General features: G+C 40.9%; 1 protein-coding gene across 1 annotated transcript; it reads left to right on the forward strand.

Moving 5' to 3' along the window:
- The first annotated feature begins 10,440 nt into the window (after positions 1–10,440).
- On the forward strand, positions 10,441–18,651 carry G6PC2 (glucose-6-phosphatase catalytic subunit 2). Its single transcript, XM_065413686.1, has 5 exons — positions 10,441–10,658; positions 11,006–11,115; positions 14,837–14,948; positions 16,127–16,242; positions 18,140–18,651. Exons 1-5 carry the CDS (start codon positions 10,441–10,443, stop codon positions 18,649–18,651), a joined length of 1,068 nt encoding a protein of 355 aa, XP_065269758.1.
- The last annotated feature ends 4,278 nt before the right edge of the window (positions 18,652–22,929 follow it).

The following is a 22,929-nucleotide window of genomic DNA, read 5'->3' on the forward strand; positions in this document are numbered from 1 at the left end:
TAGGCAGGCGCTGAGCAACTGCTACTTCAAGCCCTAGAAGAGCTAGTTAACCTAACAAGCACCTATAAGGCATTCTCTGAATCTATCAATTTCTTGACAAATGCTATTTTGGTTGCTTATAGAAACTTCAGCACAGGCTTACACACCCAATATGTGCCATGTCTTAAATGCATATATTACATTATCAATTCACAGCTGCTAAAACTCTTCTTCTTTACAAGAAAAATATATCCATTTAGGCCCCCATCCCTCAAACATTTATGTGGGTGCTTAACTTTATTACTGTGAGTAGTTCCATGGATTTCAATAGAAATACTCAACAGCAATAAAGTTAAGCACCTGTGTAAGTGTTTGCCGGATCAGAGCCTCTCCGGTTAATAAGCCCTTCTGTTTTTTCTGGGTAGTATTGTCTGTTGAATGTTCATGATTTTTAGGTATAGCTCAGGGGTTCTCAAACTGTGGGGTCGGGACCCCTCAGGGGGTCACGAGGTTATTACATGGGGGTTGTGAGCTGTCAGCCTCTGCCCCAAACCCCACTTTGCCTCCAGCATTTATAATGGTGTTAAATATGTAAAGAAGTGTTTGTAATTTAAAAGGAGGGTTGCACACAGAGGCTTGCTATGTGAATGGGGTCACCAGTACAAAAGTTTGAGCACCACTGGTATAGCTTCTGATAAGGAAGTAATGAATACTGTAATAATACTATTCCTCCAGAAGGATGCCAAAGTGCTTACCCTGTGGATTGTCTCTATGATTCATAAAATAAGTTGCATGTATATTTAAAATCTGTATACGTGTATGTCTATACATGTATACAGTACATAAAGTTAGCCAGATTTTTTTTGCACAGTTCATATTGCTCTTGCTCAACCTTCTCTGACCAACCCAAGAGCTATATTAATAGATACCAGAGGAAACTTTAGCTAGAAGGATGGGTGGATCCAATAAGGCATGTTTGGGAGAGTAAAAAGAAAGAAAGGAAGATAGGGAGGGCTTCCTGGAGGATTCTCCCCTTCTCTCCCTAAAAAGCGGCTTATCTTTTCTTATGTTCCATTTTGAAGGTATTATTTACAGCCTAAGAAGGCAGCTGTCAGCTCTAATTCATATGTAAAAACTGTACATTTAGTAAATTACTAGTGTGGCAAGGCACCTGTTTCCCCTCAATGGGTCAGCATTTCCTCTTCTGGCAGTCCATGGGTGGGAAGGAAGGAAGGAAGGGGGCTGGCGTAGATCAGGCCTACTCCAGAGAGTTTCTGTTCCTCACTTGGGTTTTATTTTTCACTATTTTACAAGGTGAAGGGGAGGCCCAAGGAGCACTCATCAGCCAAACCAAAGACACAAATTCATAACACAAAAAGGGAACACTCTGGAATGTTGCCTTGTTATTCTTACCTCTGGGTGCCAGTTCTTCCCCAACAGGCAGTTAGCTCTATTGCTTCCCCTATAGGGAGGCAAGTGGCCTTCTGCCCAGGAGAAGACTTTTCTCTTTGTTGTCACTTGTCTTGTTGCAGCTTGTCTCTCTTGCCTCTCTCCAGCCAAAAGAGGGATTTTTAGAGGTCACAGGCATCCCTTAATTGGACTCAGTATCCCTTGCTGGCCTGAGATAACCTCTTCAGCTCATAGGGAAAAGGACGTTTACCATTCTATTGCTGATATACCTGCCTTCCAGCACTCTTGCAGCTGTCCGGTCTGACTTTGTCACACTAACTAATCTTTGTAGCTGAACCAATGCCAGTGACAATTATGACATGTAAAATTAATGTAAGGGCTGCATTTACTAAAACAAGATGTACCAGAAAGTCAGTACATAGATTTCTGTTAATAATGTTACAGAAATCATTGCTTTGATGGGTGCTCTTTCTCTTTGCAAACATCTGCTTAGCAACATCGAGCTCAGTTATTACCTAATGTTTGCTTTGATAGGTACGTGTTAAGAAATCATGAACATTTTATGTTCTTAGCTACAGTTGAACTTTGATTGTGTTTTTAAGTTATTGTCAGGGTACATAGAACTTAGGGTGGGCTCCATTTTTGTTTGTCTTTATAAATCAAAAGTTAATGAAATAGCAATAAACAAAAAAAAGTTTTTGAACTTGGTTTACTTTCTGCTGAGTATGAAAACATTTAATTATGTTCAAAAACAAAACAAACCCGTTTCCAAAATTTTAACCTACTGAACCCCAAACATACTGTTTTCACATGTGTATTGTTGCCCCTTTTCAACTCAGGCAGCTAGTCAAAATTCAGGGCCCTGGGATTGTTCCAGATGGAAGTAGAAATTGACGGAGCCTGGTATTTTCTTTGATGCAGTCTTTTTTATTTTCAAGGAACATACAAAGTCCTTTGTCTCTGAACATAGAAGAAACCAAGAACAAAAGGAGCAGTGTCTTAGTTTACAGCCCCCCAAGTCTCTTTAGCCAACACAGATCCCTCTCTCGAACTTTTTCCAGGGTCATACTACACTTACAAGTTCCTTCTTGCCTTTCTCTCGCTCTCTGTTCTTGTCTGTCTCGGTTTCTGTGTGATCCTTTCTTTATTCCCCCCCCCCCCTCCCCAAAACAATACTCAACCAAAAGCTCATTGGTGGATTTACACACAACTTTTGTCTTAGCTAGGAATTTATGCTTTCAGATATGTTAATTGAAGGGTGAGTTCACACCTGTCAATCTCAGTGGGGTTTCACTCAACCCATAACAAGGTTTCACCCAGTTTAAAACACTTAAATTTAGAAATTAAGACACAGTTCAAACATTTTCAAATATATTCTTGGTTGTTTATTTCCCCTAGCAATTGCATTTACCAAAAAGATTGTACAGTATGTTGTACTTTATTTATGTATACTATTAAATGACTTCAAAAACCAGATGTATTTCAGATTAGGAAACTTTTAAAATGTTCCCCCAACAGGCAGAAAGAAAAGGAGGAGGAAAAGCTTGGAACCCTCCAACAAAATGGGGAAAATTTCCTCCAGAAAGTGACAGTGAGTTTTTCAAAGCACATTATTAAGGAATCATAACTTCTCCAAGACTCTCCTCAGCTGGTCACTAAAGCTAAGAAAGCTGCTGTAGTTTAATTTATTATTGTGAGACCCTTTTGTATATAGAATATTTAAATGAACTAACATTATTTCCTAACTAGAAAGAAACACCTGTCTTTATCCTGAGCAACCGTAGAAAGCCCACATTCCACAAAGTCATCAAAATATGTCAGCAGTCCTGGAATACTAGCCCAAATGGAGAGAGTATTTTACTGAAAGCAACCTGGACGAATTTGGTTTAAGCAAAAGTAGTTCATATATGCAAGGGTCATGGCTGCATAGGTGAAAAGGTCCTGAAGAGGGTTTGTCTTTTCTGGTACATAAGTGTACCACCCTGCAAGCCTGTGTGAGGCTCCTATAGAAGGAGAGTGCACTCCACATGGATGTTGTTGGAAAATAAATTTCACCTTTGTATGATCTCACTCTTGAAAATACTAAAGAGAGCCCTGAAGAGTTGCATCTGTGAATGGAGTTCAGCCTGGGCAAATGGAGTTGCATTGTCCCAAGGCAGTGGAAAAGAATGGCCTGTTTTGAATGCTACAAATGTATAGAAGGTTAATAAAGTGGTCCCACCACGCTCTATCTGGCAGCAGTCATTCTTCTAATAGTTTCAAGAATGGCAGATCTGGCGTCAGAGAAAAAAATTGTGGTATGGCTGGAATAAGACGGGCTTTATTGCTTGTTTGTAGCTGCAGAAAAGTGTCTCCTGACGTCATCTTGTACCTTGACAGGTGCCAGAATGCTGTAAACCTACTTGCTGTAAAATAGTTTTGTTAATGGGGCAACAGTTACCGAATAATAACTTCTTAGAGCCCTTTTAACTAAGTACTAGAATCAAGATGGCTGCCAAAGCACCACCTACTGTCACGTGACATTTGCACTGAGATTTAAAGCTAACTAATAGTTCTAAACCAGCAGTACATATAAAAGCAGAAGAATGGGTTATTATATTTTTTCTTCATACTAAACCCAAATGTCCTTTGGAGAATTGGAGTTTACTGTTGGCGAGCCTGTCTACCTTATGAGGTAGAGTTACTCTAACCTTTGGAGAGAATAATGATTACCCTAATTATGCTATATAATTACTTGGGAGAGAGAGATTTTCAACCAACACGGAGGATGTGAATCATGATTAGTATCTCATTTATATGACCAGTCCACCTCTCAGGCTGCTTCATAGCTACAAGCAGTTGGGCTGAGCATGAAACAAAAAACCCCAAATAACAAAGGCTACTTTGGGACAGCTAATTTGCTGAATCTGAAATTTCCATGTCTTGTGCATCCAAGAAGCTGTTAAATATTTATTGCTGAATTATCCTGAAGTTTTATTTTTTAAGAGGATTTTGTTAGAGAAAATGTGTGTTGATATCATGTGGTACAAATTGAAATGGACCATTCAGCAGCACTAATATAGGAGGAAAAATTTTAGGAGCAAATGGACATTGTAAATCATGTAACACTAATTCTACTCAGAAACAGCACAGAGAAGAAAGAATCATGATTCGGTACTTTATTGCTTTCTACATGGCTCAATGAAGCTAGGAGCAATAAACAGGCTCAGATCTGAATCTGCTAAAAAGCGTCTAAAAATAGACTCTTAATAGCTAAAGTAAATGAGAGATGGCAGTGGGTAAAAGAGGTCCTTTATGTCCATTTAAATCATACCTTCTTATTTGTTAGATCTACTTATTATTTTCCACGTGATTTCGTTGAATGCACATCATAAGAATATGTTTGACTTTTAAAGCTCTCTTCAGCAAAAACGTGAAGGTAAGTAGGTTTGACCAAAGCCTCCACTGCTTTTTTCAGCTTGGCTTGAAAAGTCCAGTGTAGTAGGGCACCATTAGGGAAGGGTACAGTGCCTTGTGTGCAGCTGCTTTTGTTCCCAGAGTTTAATTCTGTAGTTTCTGTAACATTGATCATCTGATTATCATGGGGAGACACTGACTGTAGGTGGGTAATAGGGATTTCAAGCAATTTAGGGATTTTTCAATGTGATTCATAGATGCCAGGGAGAATAACCCCGTTTCAGATAAAAGGGAGTTTGTAATAATTGAGTCTGTACTGTATTCTGGTGATAAAGTAATGAGTTGTTACCATCTGTTGACCTGATCAGATTTTAATTCACAAGTGTAAAGTGTGATGGTCTCTGTTAACAGCTTGAGAGAGAATATTGGTTCTGATTACAAAGTCACAGCACAAGTTGGTATAATACATTTTTCCTACAGGAAATCTCAGTGCATCTGTAACGCTTGTGTTTGTGATTCTAGTATGAGATGCATTGGCAGAGCTTCGTGGAGAAAGCTTGCTAAGTTGTGCCTCTGTCCCATTTTTATAGTCACTAAAATATACTAAAGTTGTGTACCATTTTCTCTCTGCAAATATATGTAAGTATTACACACACAAAATCTTTGTTATAAGAACATTATGAAAACTGCACAATCAAGCACTAAAAATTTAGCAAATACCAGAATTAAGGTTGCTTGTGCAACCTTAATTCAGCCCCTTTGTGCTTATTCATTATGATGCAGACTTTAATTACATGATCACATACTATTGTTTCCTAAGAGTGCCTGACTCATACAGTGCATAGGATGGACAGTGCTCGCTTAATGAGCATCTATTAAATATTTTGTTTTCTCCTCATTGCTCAGTGTGTGGCCCCAGGCCTTTTTACTGCACAGTCTTCTAACCAGCTCAGAACACAGAATTATTAATTCATTAATTTCCTCCTTTTCTATGGCACTCATCACTATAGTAGCCGAGTGCTTCACAAACAAACAATTTCTCTTCACAATGTTTCTGTGAGCTCAAGTGGGTATTATTATCCCCATTTTACAGATGGGGAACTGAGGCACAGACAGATTAAGGTCAAAAGTATCCATTAATTTTTGGACTCCATTTGAGATGCCTAGTACCTGATTTTTCGGAGTCCTTAGTATTGTATAGCACTTTATATATTCAAACTCCAGCTCCTATTGACTTCAGTTGCAGCTGTGAGCACTCCGCACTACTGCAAATCAGGCCCAGGGTTTAAAGTCAGGTACCCATTAAATGAAGAACAAAAATTAGTGACCTCCTATGAAAAGTTTGTTTTAAGTAACTTGACTAGCATCACATAGGAACTACGTGGCTATGGTGACCAGATGTCCTGATTGTATAGGGATAGTCCTGATATTCGGGGCTTTGTCTTATATAGGCACCTATTACACCCCAACCCCCATCCCAATTTTTCACACTTGCTATCTGGTCACCCAATCCATGGCAGAGACAGAATCCCAACCTCCAGGGCAGCATTCTATTGCCAATCATCAGACTGTCCTTTCCCTTCATGCAATACCCTGCCTCATTCCCTGCACAACTTCCAACTTCTGCAACAAATGAAGCAGGGGTCCTACAGACAACAACCATAATTAGACAAGCCTGATTCATTTTAAATAAAAAGTCATCTCAAAACAAAAAATCAAAATATTTTGTTCCATTAAGGTCAATTTGCTATTTTTCAGTTTTTTTCAATTTTATTTTTAAAATGTCGAAATCAGCATGTTCCTGTGGAAAGTTTTGATTTTGATGAAATGGCATTTTGCAATGGAAAAACATTTAATTGGAAAAAATTTGAACCATCTCTAATTATAATGTATACATGAAAGGAGGGTGAATTAAAGTTGCACAGGCAACCTTAATTTTGGTATTTTCTAACTTCTGAGTGCTTGACTTTGAACCTTAATGATGTTCTTTTAAAATAGTTCTGTTATGTGTCATTTTTAAAAAGCAAACTGAAAAAAAAACAGAAATTCCATCATGTGGCATCATACTGACACCCAGATGGATCTTCAGCAGGGTTGGAACCTTTAGATCCAGCACATAGACCTCTGCTGCTTGAGCTAATGGAGTAACTGATAGCAGTAGTAGGTTGTTATCCTCTGTATGGACCAGCACTAGAGGAGGATAGGACACTTTGCTTTTGGGTTTTCCAGATATTTGCTGGCAGAAGAAGAATAGTGATACTCAGTAATTTTGAGTTTCATTCTAGGCTCTGGAGGGGAGTGTGCTCTAGTGGGCACAGAATCGTCTGCCCCTTCCCCCCCTCCCCCCCAGCATGACTTCTTCTGCCCCATTTTCCTCATCTAGCCAGTCCCACTCTCCACTTCTCAGGCTTTGCCTCCCAGTCACAGTCTTCTTGCCAAGCAATTCCTAGTCTCACCCTCCAGACTCCCCATGCCAGTACCAGTCTCCTTGCCCAGCTATTCCCAGTTTCCCCATCCTGGCTCCTCTTCTGATGTGTTCTCTCCCACATCCTGCCTCTGGTCATGCCTTCCTATCCCACATTCTTTGTCCCCACTGGATCCCAGTCCCAGTCTCCCTTACTGGGCTCATCATCCAATCTTTGCCCACCTAATTTTCCCAGTCTCCTTGCCCAACCAGTCCCAGTCCCCCTACCATCTAAACTCCCAGTCCCAGTTTCCCTCATCACCCAATCAGGCTCCAGCCTTACCCCTACTCCAAGGCTCCTTGTCCCAATCTACTTCCCCCACCTCCCCAGTAGGTCTGGTGCTTCTTCCTTCTGCATTCGAATGCAGCAGCTTCCTCCTCTTTTGTTGCCTGAACCAAGTGGGGGGAGGAGAGGGTTATTGAGAGTACAGTAGAAAAGAGCAGGAGAGACACAGGTCCCCTGCTCTCTATTTAGTGCCCAGACCTGGCATGGTTTGCAGCAGGGCAGAGTTGCAATTACAGGTAAAGTCCTGCTCCACCCTGAGCTGTAGCGTGCTCAGTGTGTACAGAATCTAAGAAGTCTCTACTGAGCATGTGTGAAGTACAATTTTTCAAAAGCCTTATAATTTGGCCAAATTTGGTTGGATTTTTACAGAGATGGCAAAAGGAATATCCCTGACACCAAGGCCCCCTCCTGCTGAATTTCAAGTCCCTGCTTCAAAGCACGGGATAGCTAGAGCTTTTCAAACAGAAAGTCACCAGCATTTTTTAATATGGGTAAAACAATGTATCTCCCCCTAGTCTTGTTCTCAGAAATGGTGGAACCATTTTAGCTGAAATTTTCCAAAAAGAAATTCAGCCTGAGGTGGACACCCAGCATGGAAAATTTCAGGTTTGACAAATTTATAAGCAATAGAAAACAGGGTCTTATAATGGGAAGTGCTGGGCAATCTTAGGTGGGACTGGTAGCACATAAAAAGAGCTGGTAAGGGGAGGCTGGATGGGTCAAGTTTCACTTCTGAATCCAACCAGGACTGGTTAATGACTGAAAGTAAATCAGTTGGTGGTCTCTGTTTAGTAGACAGGGGACCAGATCCCCAAAAGTCCTTCCTTAGTCACCTCAGTTGGCATTAATTGGCACCTGCGGGCAGTCTACACAGAAAGATCAAGAACTCCGTGGCTATGAAATGTGATGTGCTCTTATTCTAGAAGTGGTCCCTCAGAGCATGGCTGAGGCACTGTGGCAGGGCAGTGTGGTAAAGGCTGCTCTACTGTGCCCCTGCTGGATCTTTCTTTAGTTCTTTAGGGATATCAATTTCAACAATACTAATTCACTTGAAAAATAACCCAAAACCTCAAAGAACTAGTAATCAGTTTAGGAAATGTTTAAAAGAAATGTCTTAAATACCCTAAATGTGTCTCTGGTGAACAAAGATACTACATTTCTTTTTTAAAATTAGAGATGGGACTGAACCAAAGTCCTATATCCAAACCATAAACTTGGATTTGAATTCACAGCTTGAACTTCTTTCTAGAAAGGACTGAATCCAAGCACCTTGAACTTTGATTTAGACCCAGATTTCAACCCCACCCTATTCTTCTTGTTTGGGAATATTGGGATCTGCCGTTTTAGGATATGTCTACACTATGATTTAAAAAAAGACCCATGGCACTGAGTCTCAGAACCTGGACTCTAGCCCAGCGGTTCTCAAACTTCATTGCACCGCAACCCCCTTCTGACAACAAAAATTACTACACAACACCAGGAGGGGGGAACCTAAGCCTGAGCCTGCCCGAGCCCTGCTGCCCCGGGCGGGTGGGCCAAAGCCCAAGCCCAAGAGCTTCAGCTCCAGGCCGGGGGCCTGTAACCTGAGCCCTGCTGCCCAGGGCTGAAGCCCTTAGGCTTCGGCCCCGGGCAGTGAGGCTCGGGCTTCAGCCCCGGGCCCCAGCAAGTCTAAGCCAGCCCTGGCGACCACATTAAAATTGGATCGTGACCCACAGTTTGAGAACCGCTGCTCTAGCCTGAGCCCAAATGTCTAAACTGCAATTTAATAGCCCCCAAGTCAGTTGCAGCTGCGCTGTGGGTCTTTTATTGCAATATAGGCATACCCATAGGGGCCAAACCATGCTCTTTGAAGTTAATGAGAGTCTTTCTATTACTGATTTCAGTAGGCATTGGATTGGGCCTTTAGTTCTGCCTATTCATTAGGTACATAGGTCAGAGCTAGAGTTTTGGTTCAGGTCCACTTTTTGTTTCCTCAGAGAAAGTATATATTTAAACATTAAAAAACAGCTTCTGCAAAATATTACTTATTTAAGATCTACTATCCCTTTATTGCATTCATATTAGACTATGCAAAAGAATTTAAGGATGCAGAAGGTTATGCTTGAGTTGCTTTGGCAGAGTAGACTGCATAGCCCCTACTTTATCCTCTGAATCACTCCAGTCAATACCATCATTATTCTGTGTTAATTCATACTAAAAAAATCCATCCTCAATGTGTCCTCAGTTAACATGGTATCTTGTGTAAAGGAAATAAATAATTATTTTTTCAACTCTTTGGGAAAAGTATTACTTTAGAAAGCAACCTGTCATTTAAAATTCTTTTTTTAATTTATGTCTGCTGATTGGATTTAATCACAATTTAAAACATGTGCCGTGCTAAGTAATAAATACAGCAATATAGCCACATTCTATTTCAAATTAAAATGCACAAATTTAATGACTCTTCTGCTTAGACCAATTAATCATGAATTCTTTCTAGTCTTTATAAGGGCAACACTTAAGCATACAAATTACTAGTGTCCATCCTTCAGAGAAATGAACTGTGTTAAAATTCAAGCAAACATTTTCCAACTGTTCATACAAAGGGTTGCATAAGACAGTCATTGTGTTGCCACAAAACTTTCCCCATGATTTGCTGCTGATCAGCATATACTTCACCTCTTTTCCTCCAATTAAAAATTGCAAACAGAAAAGCTTTCCAGCACTAACAGACCCACGTGTCTCCTCATAGATGCGGAAAGTCACATGTTTCAGGAATGGCCAGACACCCCACTCTGGTACAATATAAAAGCAATGTTAGTCATTGTCTCTCATTTTTAATAGCTCTCCTTTCATGGTTCTAATTTTGCCATTAGGAACTAAACATTACGGGAACTTTCCTTTGAGTATAGTGTAACCGATAAAGATGGATCTCCTTCATAGTAATGGTGTGCTTATAATTCAGCATTTACAGAAGGATTACAGGTCTTACCATGACTTTCTAAATTTCATGTCACTAGTAGGAGATCCCCGGAATATATTTTTAATTTATTTTCCTCTTTGGTTCCAACTTAACCAAGTGGTTGGTACTAAAATGATATGGGTGGCAGTCATTGGAGATTGGTTCAACCTCATATTTAAATGGTAAGTTGTGTTTCTTTTAAAACTTTGTATTTTTTGTAATGCAGGTTTTTAGCTGCCTCAAGATTACAGTACTTCCTGTAACCTGTAGATTTACCTGTGTAGTTTTGCCTTTTAAATATAAAATACAACATGTTTCAAAATTCAGGTTTAACAAAATGAGGATGTGTTTACGGTGACATTTTGGTAAGCGAAGAAGAACACAAATGAGCATTTGTATGATTATTCTAACAATAAAAATGTTCATGTATAGCATAAGGTGAATTATCCTTTCTACTTTGCTTGGACCTTTCTACTCAGAGATCTTTTTATTGTATTTGTATACTATGTACTGTTCTCTTTTTTGTTAGGATTTTATTTGGCCATCGTCCATATTGGTGGGTCCAAGAAACAATGATCTATCCCAATCAATCGAGCCCATGTCTTGAACAATTTCCTATAACATGTGAAACTGGGCCAGGTAAGGAATGTTTGTGGCTTCAGTGTTGCACATATTGTAAGTATTACTTCAGCAAGTAGCAGTCAGTGATAATGATTATACTGTAAATTGATATACCTGCTAAAAAAAAAAGTACAGTATGCAGGCACCTGAGCATAAAAATACATCAGTAGAAATGTAACAGAGAACCTAAACATTAGATGTGTGAAGAGCTGAGACTACCTGGTCTGCGTATTGGCAAGAACTTCTGTTTCAATGTCTTTAACCTATGAAAGGCATCACTTTAAAAATGATAGTTATTACAGGTAGCAATGCTGGAGGACTGTCCGTCCTTCCAATAATTACTTTACAGCCCCAGAAATGCTGAATCACCTTTGTTGTGAAGTCATTCTTGGAGGTAGTTCTGCTGCAAGTGACACCAACTTGCAGAGAAGAGGTCCACAGAGGTTTATTGAAGGTAAGTAGACACCCTAGATTTGTCCTCTTCAGCATATCAAATGAGCAAGTGAAATATTTTGATATCTAAGCATATATTCAAGTAAATGTTGCTCAAAAGCACTCCAGCTTAGAACAGGTGACTCTTATGGAGTTTGAGGATTTCTGAGCTACTGCAGCAATTTTTAGGGTCACAAAAGTAAAACAAATTTGTGATCACTGCTCTGATATTTAAACCCCTAATCCCTCTATCCTCCTCCTCCCCGAAGCTATTTAGTTTTTAAAAAAACCGAATGAACAACAGCCACCTATGTTCTAACTAAAGGAAAGCCTGAGTTATCTGTTCAGGATAGAACACCCCACTCCCCTCAAAGCTATAGGCTGGCACAAGAGAATACACTATATAGGTGATATTATGTATGATATATTTTCCATTGGATTGTTTCACTGATCACCCTCTCTGCTTCTGTTTTTACTTCTTTCTTAAGTGGAATGTAAATCCAATATTGCTCAAGTCTCAAATGAACTTTCAAATCCATGATGTTTGAAATTAAGCAAATTAAGCTCAGACATTCCTACTCTAGACTGGATTTGACATGTTTATACAGCTTTAATTATGGCTCTTGCTAAATGGATTTTTTCCCCCAATATATGAGAAATGTGCAGTAATTGTTATTAATGTGCTTTGTGATTCTACAGGCTTTCATATGGATAAAAATGCTGCATTTTTTCCCCTCTCTCTTAGCAAGATGCTGCATCATACTTTACTCTAATTTTGAAGAAGAGACTTGAGCTCTTGTGACTGACAGTTTGTTTACTACTTTATGTGCGGACCTGCTATCAGCTGTTAGGGTTGTTCTCTGTCTCACTTGATCATGAAATCACTTGGGACCCAACCCAAGGTGCTAAGAGCCTCCCTCAGCTCCTTTCAAGTGACTTCACAACTGAGGGCACTCAGCCTCTTGCAATATTGAGACCTTGCTTACATACCAATTAGTGTGTTTCCACATGATTCATTGGAACAGAAGGCCTGTTTCTTCCTGTTTAAAAAGAAACCATTTCTATTTTATTCAGTATGGCCTTTTCCAAATTTGTTATTTAAAATGTTTAAATATGTAGTTTAAATGAGAAGACTAGAGCAGCAGATGTACACTGACATGAATATTTAAATGAGCAAAGTAGATAAAATAGTGAACAACATAAGGACTGCAGATAGCTTGAACTAAAAACCTGTATCTGGACGATCTCAAACTTTGGGATAGAGGTTCTGGAATTTGAATTTTGATCTAGATCTGAATTTTGCAGCTGGCTCCAGTGAGCTGAACCAAAACCCCCAATCCAACCCTCTCACAAATATTGGTAGAGTTTCGAAATGTGGATCTAAATTTTGGACTTTAGGCCTATCTCTAATAAACACATTGCATATGGGGTATGATAAACACTTTCAGATGAAAAGACTGACAATAGCAAGTAAAAAGTGTTTTCAAACACTGAAATATGAAATCATAAGTTGGTTTAACCAATAAAATGAATTCTAATATGTGGAAAGTGCCGTGCAAGTACCTTTTGAAAAAAAGAAGGAATGAAGGAATCATGATCAAGAATCTCCTAGCCAAGTCCAGAAAAGGTGTGTAGATGGTACAGAAATCAATGTAATTTTCCTTCTTAGATGCAATTTTCTACCTTACCAAGATATCCCATACCTTTGTGAACTACTTCTGTAGGGATTGGTCACAACATTTTCTCAAGTGAAAAAAATTATTTCCACTTCCTACAAAATAAGCCCTACAAACTTTTCTACCCTTCTAACTCCACAAGAAGCCACGTTGCATCATCTTAACACATACAGAGTCAGATTATCTGCCATGTCTGCATCTCCCCTATCTGGGTTTTCCTGTGGCATGATGGAATCCCCAGAGGGGTTAGAGCCAGCATAGCCAGCTCTAAGCTATTTCTGCAGCCCCCAGCCGGGAGGGCATGCCGGGACTGGGGAAGGGTGTGTTAGAGGTAGTGATGTGAGGAGCAGGAGTGGCTGGAGCACACTGCACTCCAGTTATACTCAATGGGAGCATTCTGAGCTGACACATGCTAGAGACACCTTTAGGCAGTAGCCTCTGCACTACTCAAGCCTGCACCAGGGCTGAGGACCAATGAGAACTGGGGAGCCATAACCTCCCTCCACCAAATGTAAATCTGATGAATCCAAGAATCTGACCCCTGCTATGTGCAGAGAGAACTGCCATAGTAATTTTATGAATTACTTCACTAGCAACATTCCACTGGGATTAGATCTTTGGTCAGCTCCACGAGATGTGGGTGAAATCCTCTGCATCTCCACACTGCCTTCAGTATGCTTGAAAATGGCTTCTGTTAAATTTGGGTAAATGGCATGGCACATAATAAAGCATTCAATATGCAGAAGTTTGTTTATATTGAGTCCCCCATTTGTTGCACTACTATAGAGTACTGTTAATTAATTCCAAAATGTTATAACATTATTTCATGAGACGGGATCTATTGAAATCTTTTCCCATACCAATTTTCATTCAATTTTCAACACTTTTGGTATTGTGTCAACTGAACATAAATAAGCCCCTTTCTTCCAACATAAAAGAAAAGACTCCCCCGCCCCCCTCTTTTGAGGATCTACAGAAAATATGGCTTCCTAACTGAGGAAATAGACAAAATGACAATTTGGAAGGGCTATCTGAAGTCTGAAATTGCTCTAGCGTATTTTACAATTTACTGATACAAGGAGATCATTCCCTGCTTCTCCCATATTTCAATATACACCTGTCTTCCATCTAAGCTGTATTCTGTATACTTTTCAGAGGGGTAGCCGTGTTAGTCTGTTTCAGCAAAAACAACGAGGAGTCTTGTGGTACCTTAAAGACCAACACATTTATTAGAGCATAAGCCCACGAAAGCTTATGCTCTAATAAATGTGTTAATCTTTAAGGTGCCACAAGACTCCTTGTTCTTTCTGTATACTTTGTGGCTCTGTTCATATCAGCACTATAATACAAAGTCCTTTTTCTTTCTATCCTAAAGAAACTGTCAGACTAACATAAAATTACTTCCCTTAGGTTATTGTAAGGATAGGCTGCCTTCCCAATATCCATCTAATCAATGTCTGTGATTTGTGCCTGACATGCCACAATCCACCATAAGGTTCCTGTAGGTTTTTTTAGTTTTTATTGTTTTGGGTTCATTGATTGTTTGAATAACTGATAATGATTCTTTTTCTATATTCCAAACTTGTATTAATGATTTTTAAGTTAAAATATTCCTTTTTTTCTTTTAACAGGAAGCCCATCTGGCCACGCCATGGGATCTTCTTGTGTCTGGTATGTAATGGTAACAGCAGCACTTAGCTACACAGTGAGGTGGAAAGATGAATCCGCAATTACACTGCACAGGTCAGTCAGTTTCTGATATTCTGAAACCTTTATTTTGATGGATTTATATATTTAGTTTAAATATTATTATAGCAAATATTTGTAATATATAGCAAATATTTGTAATTCATTTTTGGCCCACTTGACTTTTAAATTGTTAACATGTCTTCATTCTTACTGGGTTTGGACAAAGAATTAGAAAAGCAGTTCTCAAACTGTGGGTTGGGACCCCAAAGTGGGTCATGACCCCGTTTTAATGGGGTCGCCAGGGCCCATGCTCCACCACCCGGGGCTGAAGCTGATGCCTGAGATCTTCAGTCCTAGACGGCTGGGCTCAGGTTACAGACCCCTCGCCCAGGGCTTCAGCTTTGGGGCTTGGGCTTTGTCTCCCCCGCTTGGGTGGGCTCAGGCTTCGGTACCCTCTCTTGGGGTCACATAGTAATTTTTGTTGTCAGAAGGGGGTCGTGGTGCAATGAAGTTTGAGAACCACTGAATTAGAATATAGAGGAGATTTATATTTTTCTTTAGAGTGACATCTAATTAACTCACTGCCATTGCATTAACACAGATCTGAACCTGCCTTCTTTAAACACTATGGGAGTGGGACAGGTCAATAATGTTGGGAATCTTAATTTATATTCAGTGCCTTTCTTTGTCTGATCTACTGGTTAGTGCATTAAATTTACCACTTTGGGAATGGTCATTCATATTTTATTCTAAAGAAAATACTCATAATATTGGCACAGACAGCATGTTACTCAGTTCTGTGTAAAAGCTTATGACTGGTTGGATTTTTTACCACGGTTGAAAGGATTGTTATTCGACTGCATGGATCATGAATTTAATTATGCCTTCATGATAATAAACACATGGAAAAATACATCTGACACTTTAGCTTTCAATTGATATCTTACAACAAAAACAAAGCATCTGATCTTAGGTCCTGAAGTATTAGTGCCTGATCCTGCAGTCTTTAATCGGGCAAAATTCCATTAAAGTAAATGGGATTGCAAGATCATACCTGTATTCTGACAGTTTTATTTCAGCATCTGGCTCCAGGTTTTGATCATCTGTCTCTACACTGTTGAATTTATACCTCTGGCTGCTAAAAATATGGGACCCAGTTGAATGACGCACAATGAAATATAATATTTTGGATTTTTTAAATTTCATATATACAATTTCTTTTTCTTTCATAGACTTACCTGGTCATTCCTCTGGAGTGTGTTTTGGATTATTCAGATCAGTGTGTGTGTCTCTAGAGTATTCATAGCAACACATTTCCCACATCAAGTTATTCTTGGAGTAATTGGTGGTAATATTGCTTATTCTTACTCTTTGCAACATAAATACATTATCTGAACATTTGTTTTAAGTTTAAAAACAAGTCATAGTTATTTAAAGTGCTTTTTATCCTGTCTCTCTAGAGCTGCATGTGATTTCTGGGGAGACTACGGGTTTGAATATATTGTTATTATTATTATTAATTACATATTTGTATTACTATGGTATGTAGAAGCCCTAGTCATGGACCAGGAGCCCATTGTGCTAGATGCTGTACAAACACAGAACAAAAAGATGGCCCCTGCCCCCAGGATCCTACAATCTTAGTATAATACAGCCTTTGGGTAACATTTTCAAAAGCACAAAAGTGTTTTAGGAGTCTAGTCCCCATTTTTCTAAAGGAACATAGGCACCTGGAATAGGGTTACCATATTTAACAAATAAAAAAAGAGGACCCTCCACGGGGCCCTGGCCCCGCCCATTTCCCACCCCCAGTCCCGCCCTAACTCCGCCCCCTCCTCCCTCCCACTCCCAGCCATGCGAAAAGGGCTGCCCGAGCGCTACCGGCTTCACGGTTTGCCGGGCAGCCCCCAGACCCTGCGCCCCCGGCCGGCGCTTCCCCAGCGCAGCGGAGCCCGGGAGGGGAAGCGCCCAGCCGGGGGCACAGGGTCTGGAGGCTGCCCGGCAAACCGTGAAGCCGGTAGCGCTCGGGCTTCGGGCTTCCCCTCCCGGGCTCCGGCGGCACAGGGTCCGGAGGCATGGGGGCTGCCCGAAGCCTGTAGCACTCAGCTCTTAAACAGAGCCGAAGAGTCAGGGGAGGAGCAGAGCCGCCGCGGCCGGAGGCTCTGCTCCTCCCCTGACTCTTCGGCTCTGTTTAAGAGCCGAGCCGCCCGAGCGCTACCGGCTTCGGGCAGCCCCCATGCCTCCGGACCCTGCGCCGCCGGAGCCCGGGAGGGGAAGTGCCCGGCCGGCGGCTGGGGTCCAGAGGCAAGGGGGCTGCCTGAAGCCCATAGCGCTCGGGCGGCTCGGCTCTTAAACAGAGCCGAAGAGTCAGGGGAGGAGCAGAGCAGCCGCGGGAGGGGAAGTGCCCGGCCGGCATTTTTCCCGGACATGTTCGGCTTTTTGGCAATTCCCCCCGGATGGGGGTTTGATTGCCGAAAAGCCGGACATGTCCGGAAAAAACCGGACGTATGGTAACCCTAACCTGGAAGCCTGAGTCCCGTCGATTTCCTATGAGGCCTAGGCTCCTAAGCCCCAGCTCAGTTGTAAAAATTGAATTTAGGCACTTTTGAAAATGCTTCTCTTAGTCACCGTCTGATCTCAGAATGATTGGCACGTTAATTCCAGGGGCACTCCCTATGCTACTTTCCATGTGCAAATCAGCATGTTTAGCGCTGAGCCAACGGTTTGAAGCTACTGGGGTCCATCTCCGTTCCTCTTCATAGCCAAGAAGGGGGTGAATGAGGAAAGGGAGAGAGATGAAAAACATCTCCCCCTCCAGCACTCAGAAAGAGGGAAGGACTAAGAACATAGATAGGCTTGATTCACCCCTGTGAGAGTAGGGAGTTGCAATCTGCATCCCTCTCTACCCATGGGGTAGCATCTGAAGAGTATGAAAAAGGAGAGAGAGAGAGAGACTGGCCTGTCTGGGTGTGCTAATGCAGGGTTTATTAGTGAAAAACTACATGTCTCTTCTGAACCTGTGGCTCTTGGCATTTAAAGTAACGCGGTAGACCCATTATTTTGACTTGGCAGTTTTGGAGAAGAATGAGGTTTTTGGGTGTACTATAAAAGTGGAAAAACCATACATATTCTTTTTCTTTAAGAGGTTTAATTCTGCTTTTTTAGAGGTAGGCCCTGGAAAGCAATTTCTTTTTCAATATCCAAGAGCACAATGCCCACCCTAATATTGCACTTCTAATTCACAGGAATGCTTGTTGCTGAAGCATTTGAACATACCCCTGCTATCCAAACAGCGAGTTTGAGAACGTACATCAAGACAAATTTGTTTCTCTTCATCTTTGCTCTTGGCTTTTACCTGCTTCTCAAACTTATTGATGTTGATCTTCTATGGTCCGTTCCAAAGGCAAAGAAATGGTGTGCCAATCCAGACTGGATAAACATTGACACAACTCCATTTGCTGGACTGGTGAGAAATTTAGGTGCACTCTTTGGGTTAGGTCTTGGCATTAATTCCGAAATGTTCATCATGAGCTGTAAAGGTACAAATGGATATAAGACGAGTTTCAGACTACTGTGCATAGCTGCTTCTTTAGTTACCTTGCAGCTGTTTGATTTTATCAAGTTACCCACACATACCGAGTATTTGTTTTATGTTCTTTCTTTTTGTAAAAGTGCAGCCATACCTCTCACTGTAGTTGCCTTGATTCCATACTGCATACACTTGTTAATGAGGCCAACTGAAAAGAAGTTAAATTAGATGAACTTTCAAAATAGTCTGAAAAAATGTGGACGCATTTAGATACAAGTGGTGTTCTGTGACTCCATTCTGAACAGTGGTGTGTGTCACTGTGTGTTTGATGTGCTCCCGGTAAGTCCCATGCCCAAAGGCAGTACATCCAGGAATGACACTGTCATGTCACAACCACCGATTGGCTTGCATTTTGACTTCATTCCCAGAAGTACTGCAAGGATTGACAATGCAGCATGGCTGCCTAACACCACTGCGTTATGCCCATGTTTTGATGCGTGTTGGGATTAGCCACAGCTTGTAGATTTTCTAGTTCTTGTACACTTTCAATTGGATGGTGCTTCATCTCCCATATCATCATTCCACTTTCCATTTTATATATATAAATGCTGCATGTTAATCTGCTGGAAAATTAGGTGTGATAAAATCACACTAACTCAACTACATGAATACAGCCATGTAGTGTGGTGAAGTTCTGCATAGTTTGCCAAACTTTAGATTTAACTTAGTGTTTTCTGAGTGAAGCATCTTCTGACTGAGTCAGGAAAGAAGAAGAAAATATTTTTTAAAAGATTAGTCTGAAATAATGTAATTTCAGTCCACTTGATTCTATTTCTAGGGCTATTGACAGAGCAGATAACTTTGTATTGATACGTTGCTTTTTGTATTTTTCTTTCAAAAATAGCTAAATGCAAAATCTTGAAATGAAAAGGCAATAAATTCTATTTACTAAAACTACTATACATTTAACTTTGTGGAAATTCATGAACATAACGCATTTAAAGCAGTGTTATTTGGGTATGCATCTGCACAGAGTAACTGCAGAAAGTCATACAGTGTGAATTCATGTAATCTCAACACACCTCCTAGTGTGCTATGCATGCTCCTGTCTTTCCAACGTAAATCAGTCTAATAATCTCATTTAAAGAGTACCAGAAGCACTATTTAGGGGTGCAATTGGTCAAGGTAATTCTTTGTTGCCATATAGTGAAAAAGCAATTCAAGAGTAAAACATGACATGCTTGTTATTTGGCCAGCTTTGTTTGCCCAACCACAGAGATAACTATTATTATAATAAATGTAACAAACTCATTTGTGAATTGATCATGCTGATTAATTTGCTGCTGTAAATATATAAAGCCAATTATATCCCTTTTTATAAATTTTAATGCACTTCTATCATTGCACATTGACTTTCTACGGTATGTCTACACCACCCGCCGGATCAGCAGGCAACGATCGATCCAGCGGGGGTTGATTTATCGCGTCTAGTCTAGGCGCGATAAATCGACTCCCCCCAGCACTCTCCTGTTGACTCCTATACTCCACCGCCGCGAGAGATGCAGGCAGAGTCAACGGGGGAGTGGCAGCAGTCGACTCACCGCAGTGAGTAGGTCTAAGTACGTTGACTTCAGCTACCCTAAAGTTGCGTAACTTAGATCGATCCCCCTCCCCCAGTGTAGACCAGGCCTAAAATTCATATCCCATGTAATTTCTGGGTGCGATACCTTTTCAGAGCACAGCTGAGCTATATTGTATTGGTGCCTTGGATAGGGTTTTCAGATCCTACACTAAGGCCAAGGGAAGGGCTGGAGCAGTACTGGGCCTGGAAGGCTCTGCCCCTCAGGCATCTTGGCTGAGGGTTAGACTAGATGACCCTTGCAGTCCCTTCTAATCCTATGGTTCTATGATTCTACTGGCCAGACTGCTCCTAGGGAAAGGACCGATATAAAAGAAGCTCCAGTAGCCCCAGGCAGGAGGGAGACAAGAGGGAAGCCATTTCCTGAAGAAGCACCGTTTTGCAACAGCAGAAGAAGAAACCTCTACTGAGGGGGGTCTGGCTGTGAGTCTTCCCCCTTGACACTACCCAAGAGGGAGGTAGAACCAGGGGCAAGGGCTGACTTGTGGGAGTTCAAGGCAAGGACTTTAATTCAACTACTTGTACTCCAGTCCCCACTTCCTATGACCATCACTGGGACTTCCATGTGCCCTAGTGATCCCTGGTTGCTGCCACAGCCTTTTGGGACTATTGGAAGCTGGTTTAATTTAGAACTGCCCTCAGAATACTCTAACTTACCCCTGAGGACCAAACCGGTGGGCAGACACCTTTGCCCTCCCTTCCCTGAGTTATGCCATGCACTCCTTGGCCTTGGTGGAGGATCTGGGACTGTATATTTATACAGACATGCACAACACATTTTATATTCTCTTGAGCTAAGTGGGAGGATAATAGGGAAATAATACTGCAACAGCGAACACTTACTATGTATTGATTGAGTGCTACCAATGTGCTCAGTGTTATACGAACATCCAAGATTACATAGTCAATCTCACAAGGAACTTGCTATCTAATTCAGACACTGCATCTACTGCTTTTTAGAGACATGAACAAAGGTCAAGTTCCTACTTGAACTGCTTTATATTCTGTCTGCAAGTATCTGAAAACATCCTAAAGACAAGAAGGATGTCAGATATGCATAAGAGCTTCTATGTCTGCACTAAGTGCTTTATTTGGCTATTTACAAAGCATTTTCCTCTTCCTCGATGCAATGTCAGTAATTTAGTAATCATTTGTGACATTTCAGTGCAGAGTGAATAGTAACAAAATCTAGGCAAAGCTTCATGCACATCCTTCAGCAATCGGAAATAAAACCTCTAAAGAAAAGTGCTGGAAGTTAATGTGAACTCAATTTGCAAGGCATGAAAGGCTCTATCTTGTAGCCCAAAATCCTTGAAATACTGTTTATATCACAGTAGGAGACATTTTGGTTTCAGATCCCAATATTCATCCCATGTTAACTGCGCTTTCTATAAAATTGTAACAATGGCCTAAGGGAATTCTAATTTTATTTTTAGCAATGTAGAAGTAATAAATTAACAGATTGGACAGAAGGAGGTTATTTCATGAGTGTTATAATTATTTTGCACTAGGAATTTGATAAATATGGAAATCATTTTAGATTATCCTAGGAACACTTAATATTTGGGTCTTTCATGCAAAGAGTATCTGTGAAATTGGATGGCAACTTTTCTTGATTCCAGAAATTGCAATTTTTCCCAGTAAAAGCACATCCAGAATTGAGAACAGGCACCAATGCATAGGAAAGTCAGGAATGGATTACAACATACAGGGATAATCCATAACATTACTGTTTTCCAAGTACTGATGCATGTACTCAAGTACTCTAATTTATCAAACACAGTAGGTTCCAAATACTGACTTGCCTTTAAATATTGTATTCATGTTTGGTTTCGGAGAGTAACAAGGCAGGGGTTTTTATGCATGTCCCTACCTCCAAAGTCCGTGTGGTAAGTACATTGTAATTACAATGTGAATGAAAAATAACTTTGGTTGTAGCTAGTCTGGGTTACAAGGTCTAATATGCTTACTTTGGTTTGTAACAGTGCGCATGGTAATATTAACAAGAATGGAAATTTTCTTACCCAATCATTTCCATTCTTCTAGCAGCGTCTTCCACAATCATCCTACATATGGGCTATTCCCCTCCTGTCTGCAGCTTCTGGAGGCAATTCAAAGCTATAGAATAGCTTGCTCTCGCCATTCTCCCTTTGCCAGCCTACTGCCAGTAGATTCATTCCAGAGCAGTGTAAAACAATAATTAATTGCAAGATTATTAGTAACAGCGAGGTTATTACTGAACCACCACATACAGCACCCTCCTGCCGAAGGAGGCCTCCGTAAAAGACAGAAGACAGAGTCTAATAAAGGTGTTAGCCAATATCCATGTCACTGCTCTGCAGTTTTCTGCAGTGAAACAACATGCTCTTTCAGCCCACAATGTTGCCATAGATCTTGTGGCATGGACCTTGATTCCTTCTGGATGCCTTGAATGCCTCAACAATACATAGTCCAATCCATCTGGCTAACGTACTCTAAGTCCTTGACACCTTGGGTGAAAGGAAATGAACAGAGAGCCTGATCTCTTTGTGGATTCTGAACAGTTGATATAAACCTTTGGTACTTATCTGACAGCCAAGGGGTGCCATATCTTCCCATTGAGTCGCTGTGACTTTGGACAGCCTGAAGGGAGGACAATCTGCTGTGAGGCATGAAAAGGAGAGTTTACTTTAGGCAGGAACATTTCTGCACCACCTTGAGATCATTGAACATACAGTAAGGTTCCTGCATGGATAAGGCTGTGGACATGATGGTGACCAGAAAACAGGTTTTGATGGAGAGGTAAAATGGTGATACAAATGTCAGAGGTTCAAAGGGATTGGGGCTTTCAACACCAGTGGTAGGTCCCACTTAGGGAAAATTGATCT

Source organism: Emys orbicularis, chromosome 11, assembly GCF_028017835.1.
Source record: "Emys orbicularis isolate rEmyOrb1 chromosome 11, rEmyOrb1.hap1, whole genome shotgun sequence".
Classification (NCBI taxonomy): Eukaryota; Metazoa; Chordata; order Testudines; family Emydidae; genus Emys; species Emys orbicularis.

Coding starts and splice junctions, on each gene's coding strand:
- G6PC2 (XM_065413686.1), top strand. CDS start 10,441: ATGGATCTCCTTCATAGTAATGGTGTGCTTATAATTCAGCATTTACAG. Junction 10,659..11,005: donor TTCAACCTCATATTTAAATG/GTAAGTTGTGTT, acceptor CTTTTTTGTTAG/GATTTTATTTGGCCATCGTC. Junction 14,949..16,126: donor TCCGCAATTACACTGCACAG/GTCAGTCAGTTT, acceptor TTTCTTTCATAG/ACTTACCTGGTCATTCCTCT.